Genomic DNA, 5000 nt, shown 5'->3' on the forward strand with positions numbered 1-5000 from the left:
ACCGCGATGTGATTGGCCTGATAGAAGTTTAATTTTTCGAGCTCACAAGCCAACGGAGAGTTGCTAGACTAGCCCTGGCAGCAAATGTGACCAGGCATGGCAAAACCAGGCACATGTCTCCCCAGAGACATTTTGAGTTATTCACAAAATGAAATGATTCTGAAAGTGTAGTTTCAAAGCTATCCAATGATGTCTCACTCATGGAGATCTGATAATATTTGAATAAGTTGTAGCCATTTTAAAGTATACACATCTCAAAGCTACAAGCTGAAATCAGGCTTTTCAATATGACTACTTTCTCCCTCAATCCATGGGAGGGGAACACAATGGTCCTCATTTACATGACATTAAGATCAACCCTCCCCCCTGTCACGGTCACTGATTTGTCAGCCTGCAGTGCTAATGACCCATCGAAACTATCTGTAATGGGTTACAGAACCAGCTAGTAGCAATGGATAAAATAGTCTAAAACGCGAACTAAACAAACATGAGATCACGTTTGCAAACCCTGTTAATTTGAATGCACACACGATAAGGCACCCTGCCATCAGTCAAAACAAAACATTCTCGCATTATTCAAATTAATTGCCCACCGAAACTATCTGTAATGGGTTTTGGCTAGTAGCCTATGGTGCCAATAGATAACGACAGTAGGCCTACGTTAGCTAGTAGCAATGGATAAAGTTTCTGACACACAAACTTTATCCCCGTGAAATGTAACTGTGGAAATAGCATCTGATATCTTACGATCTAGTTCCTCTGCTGCCAGACCGAGAGATTCTTGCTCGTTGTAATTATCTTCGGCTAAGGTCAGCTCTAGATTAGGGATGTTCTCCAATGTAATGAAGTCGCCTTCATCATCAGATTCAGGTCATTTGCAATCCGCTGTGCTTTGTCCATCTCCATTCCAATTGTAAACAAACAGCATGCTGGTTCAGTAAGTAGCCATGAGGTTACTTCTAGCATACAGCTGATTGGCCGACAAAACAAAAGAGCACTAATAGTCACGCCCAATTCAAACGCTGGTTTACTTCCTGAAACTTAACCATTTTCAAAGACAAAATATACACTTTTAAGGCAACCAATGCTGTTATCTGAAACATGGAATTGCTTCTTTAGGACTTCAACTTGCACATTCTGCAAAAAAACAAAAAATAACTAATTTTGAAAAAAAAACCTTCAAAGTCGTTTTTCACGACTTGCGTCTCTGCGACTTGAGCCTGGTTTTGCCATGCCTGGTCACAAATGTAATTTGCTGCCGCTAGGGTGCGTTTAGATTTCTAGGCTACAGTTATGTAGCTGCAGCATGTTATTTCTAGTTATTATGTTTACGTCTTTTACTTTTTTTAGTAGTACAGTCTAACACACACACATGCACATGCACATACACACACACACAAACACAAGCGCGTGCACACACACACACACACACACACACACACACACACACACACACAGCAAGTGTCTTATCTCTCTTTCTCTCTTTCTCTCTCTCTCAGTATAAATCTAAAAATGATGTAATGGACAGAGACAGAACACCACAAGGCAGACTGCACATATACATATTTGACACCATTGTGTGACACACACACACACACACACACACACACACACATGCACACACGTATGGGTAGCTATGTAGATCATCCAGACTCCATCTAAAAAGCTTGTTTTGGAGTCTGGAGCTTCCCTCATGCTTTATTCATACATATCTCAGGATTGGATGTCTTCTCAGACTCGTACGGTGCCATTTGAAGGACAAGAGTCAGACACACACACACACACACACACACACACATACAAAAACATTCTCACACATAATAATGCATGTATCCAGGATAAGGGATTCAGATGCAGTGACCTGGTTTAGATGCATGAGGTGAATCATTCAATTCAGGAAAGCAGGAAACAGATATGATTATTTCCTGTAGTAGAGGGACGAAACTCCAGGCCTGTCACTCAAATCAGCCCACTTCACTGCACCAGCTGCTAACGCATTACCGGTATTATTCCCATCTCTCTCTCTCTCTCTCTCTCTCTCTCTCTCTCTCTCTCTCTCTCTCTCTCTCTCTCTCTCTCTCTCTCTCTCTCTCTCTCTCTCGCTCTCTCTCTCTCTCGTTGTCAAAGCATGCGAGGGACCTTGACAAAGGCTGACAGGCGAAACGTTTGGATTAAAATAAAGGAAAAAGAGATAGAGTGTGCGGCGACCAAGTTTTTCTTTTATATTATTTTATTATATTATATTATGTATCTTTATTAAATTATATTTTTGTTTATAAAGCATGTTAGCATATCAACATCTTGTGTTGTCAAAGCATATTACTAATATTACTCTCTCTCTCTCTCTCTCTCTCTCTCCCTCTCTCTCTCTTTCATTTTATTTTCTCTCCCTCTGTTTCTCAGTGGTGTCCTGTGGAAACCCTGGTACTCCGCGGAATGCTCAGATCCAGTTCCATGACGGCCTGGTGTTTTCCCGCTCCATCACCTATGCATGCCGAGAGGGCTACTACTCCACGGGCCTCCTGACTCGCCACTGCACCGTCAACGGAACCTGGACGGGGAACATGCCCGAGTGCTCTGGTACAGTTCCGCTCTTCTCATATCCAGTCACTAGCGTTAGCATGAAACCCAATATCATATCCAGTCACTAGCGTTAGCATGAAACCCAGTATTATATCCAGTCACTAGCGTTAGCATGAAACCCAGTATTATATCCAGTCACTAGCGTTAGCATGAAACCCAGTATTATATCCAGTCACTAGCGTTAGCTTGAACCCCAATATTATATCCAGTCAGCATTAGCATGAAACATCTAAGACAAAATGTAAAAATGTAAAGACAATAAGATTACAGTATACCAGGGAGCCAATAAGATTACATTATATACTCAGGAGCAAATAATATTACAGTATATACTCGGGAGCCAATAAGATTAAAGTAATGTACATACTTGGGAGCCAATAAGTTTACAGTTCTCGGGAGCTAGGGTGTGTTTTGTTGTTATGCAAAAGATCATTAGTAAATGAACTGTGCATGTACTCTCTCTGATTGTGAAGCAGTCTTCTGAAGAACTGTAAGATAGCAGCTGGTGATATGTTGTTTTGGGAATATGACATAAAGTGAGTGAGTAACAAAATTAGAGCGGTCGGGCGTGTAAGGGTTAGATGGTTAAATGAGAGTTGTACCCCTAATTGGGCCTCAGTCAGGACATATGCAGCCCCTTTTCCTAATGCTTCCTATTGACCCTTATGGATGTGTGTGTATATTCATTTGTATCTCGGTGAGAGAGTGTGTGCATCTGTGTATGTATTTGTGTGTGTGTGTGTGTGTGTGTGTGTGTGTGTGTGTGTGTGTCTGTGTGTTTCGACCCTTTATATTTAAACTCTAGTTTGTCTAATGGACACATGCAGAACGTGAGCTGATAAAAAATGTGACTTTGTGCCATTTGTTAGTGTCACAGCTTTATTAAAGTGGCCCGACCCTTATTCATCTGGGACACGATCAGTCACACGATGCAGTCAACTAAGAGCCTCCCTCTTTATTAACGAAGCCTCCCCAATGCCCTCTCACCCCCCCTCCCGCATACCTCTCTCTCTCTCTTCACTCACTCGCTCTGTTTCTCCTCCATGTTTTTCTCTCTCCTCCCGCACACCTCTCTCTCTCTTCCCTCACTCGCTCTGTTTCTCCTCCATGTTTTTCTCTCTTGTCCCCTCTCTTTCTTTCTCTCTCCTCCCGCATACCTCTCTCTCTCTTCCCTCACTCGCTCTGTTTCTCCTCCATGTTTTTCTCTCTCACTCTGTTCCTCCATCTCACCTTTCTCACCTGCTTTCTGTCTTTCTCTCTCCTCCGTACATCTCACCCTTGATCACTCTGTTTCTCCATCACTCCTCTCTCTCTCTCTCTCTCTCTCTCTCTCTCTCTGTTTTACTAAAGGGGTGTTAAAACTCTCCATTCTCCATTTAAATTGAAACTGCAAAAGGCTCTGCTTTGGCATGACCATGACACAGTGCTCAGTGTTGCCAGAGCATTTGGTTTTGGCTGCATACCACACAGCAGATGGCTGAAAAAGGGAAGAGGAGGAGGAGGAGAAGAAAACAAGTAAACAAATGAACTAATAATACTAATCTCTCTCTTCACTTCTCTTCTCAATTCTCTCTCAATATTGGGAGAGGGGGATTGATGTTTTCATTTATTATTACTTTGTTTGAATGGGATGGTGTAAGCCTCATTGATTGACATTTCGGTGTGCTCTCTCTCTCTCTCTCTCTCTCTCTCTCTCTCTATCTCTCTCTCTCTCTCTCTCTCTCTCTCTCTCTCTCTCTCTCTCTCTCTCCCTGTAGTGATTAACTGCGGGGATCCGGGTGTTCCTGCTAACGGCCTGCGGTTGGGAAGTGACTTCACGTACAGTCGCTCCGTCTCCTTCCAGTGTGCGCCCGGCTTCACCATGGACGCCGACCGCGCCTCCACCCTCATCTGCACCAAGGACCGCACCTGGAACGGGACCAAGCCCCTCTGCAAAGGTACCGTACCGGCCCCAGGGTTCTGCCACGGAACCGCCACAGAACCGGCCACTCAGGGAGGAATTAGATGTCACACTAGAGCAACAGAACAGAAACAGACACGCTTGACCCACATAAAACCCCTGCTGGACAAATAGCTAGCACTCTCCAGTCTCCAGGCATAATTCTATATGCACTGGATCCTCGGCCGTGGCGCAACTGGCTGGGGCACCTGCACTGTACGCCGGCGACCCGGGTTCGATTCCCGCCCCGTGGTCCTTTCCGGATCCCTATTCCCCACTCTCTCTCCCACTCGCTTCCTGCCACTCTCCTGTCTCATTAAAGGCATAAAAGGACTGAAATAAATAAATAAATAATTGCACATGCACTGTATCCTCTGTCTGCGAACAAGCACATGGAGGTTGGAAAGGCTTATTCTGAAGTGACACACTGCGCATAAAGCAGCGCTAGTTATTAGCTTTTTAAGTGATTGACAGAAGA

At 44.0% G+C, this 5000-nt stretch overlaps 1 protein-coding gene across 1 annotated transcript in view; it reads left to right on the plus strand.

Moving 5' to 3' along the window:
- csmd2 (CUB and Sushi multiple domains 2) overlaps window positions 1–5000 on the plus strand; it is a 385351-nt gene that overhangs the window by 355704 nt on the left and 24647 nt on the right. Inside the window, exons 59-60 of the mRNA XM_048230148.1 lie at window positions 2404–2580; window positions 4341–4520. Coding sequence (XP_048086105.1) covers window positions 2404–2580; window positions 4341–4520 — 357 coding nt within the window. The remainder of the gene's footprint in view (window positions 1–2403; window positions 2581–4340; window positions 4521–5000) is intronic.

The sequence above is a fragment of the Alosa alosa genome, chromosome 20, assembly GCF_017589495.1.
Source record: "Alosa alosa isolate M-15738 ecotype Scorff River chromosome 20, AALO_Geno_1.1, whole genome shotgun sequence".
Classification (NCBI taxonomy): Eukaryota; Metazoa; Chordata; class Actinopteri; order Clupeiformes; family Clupeidae; genus Alosa; species Alosa alosa.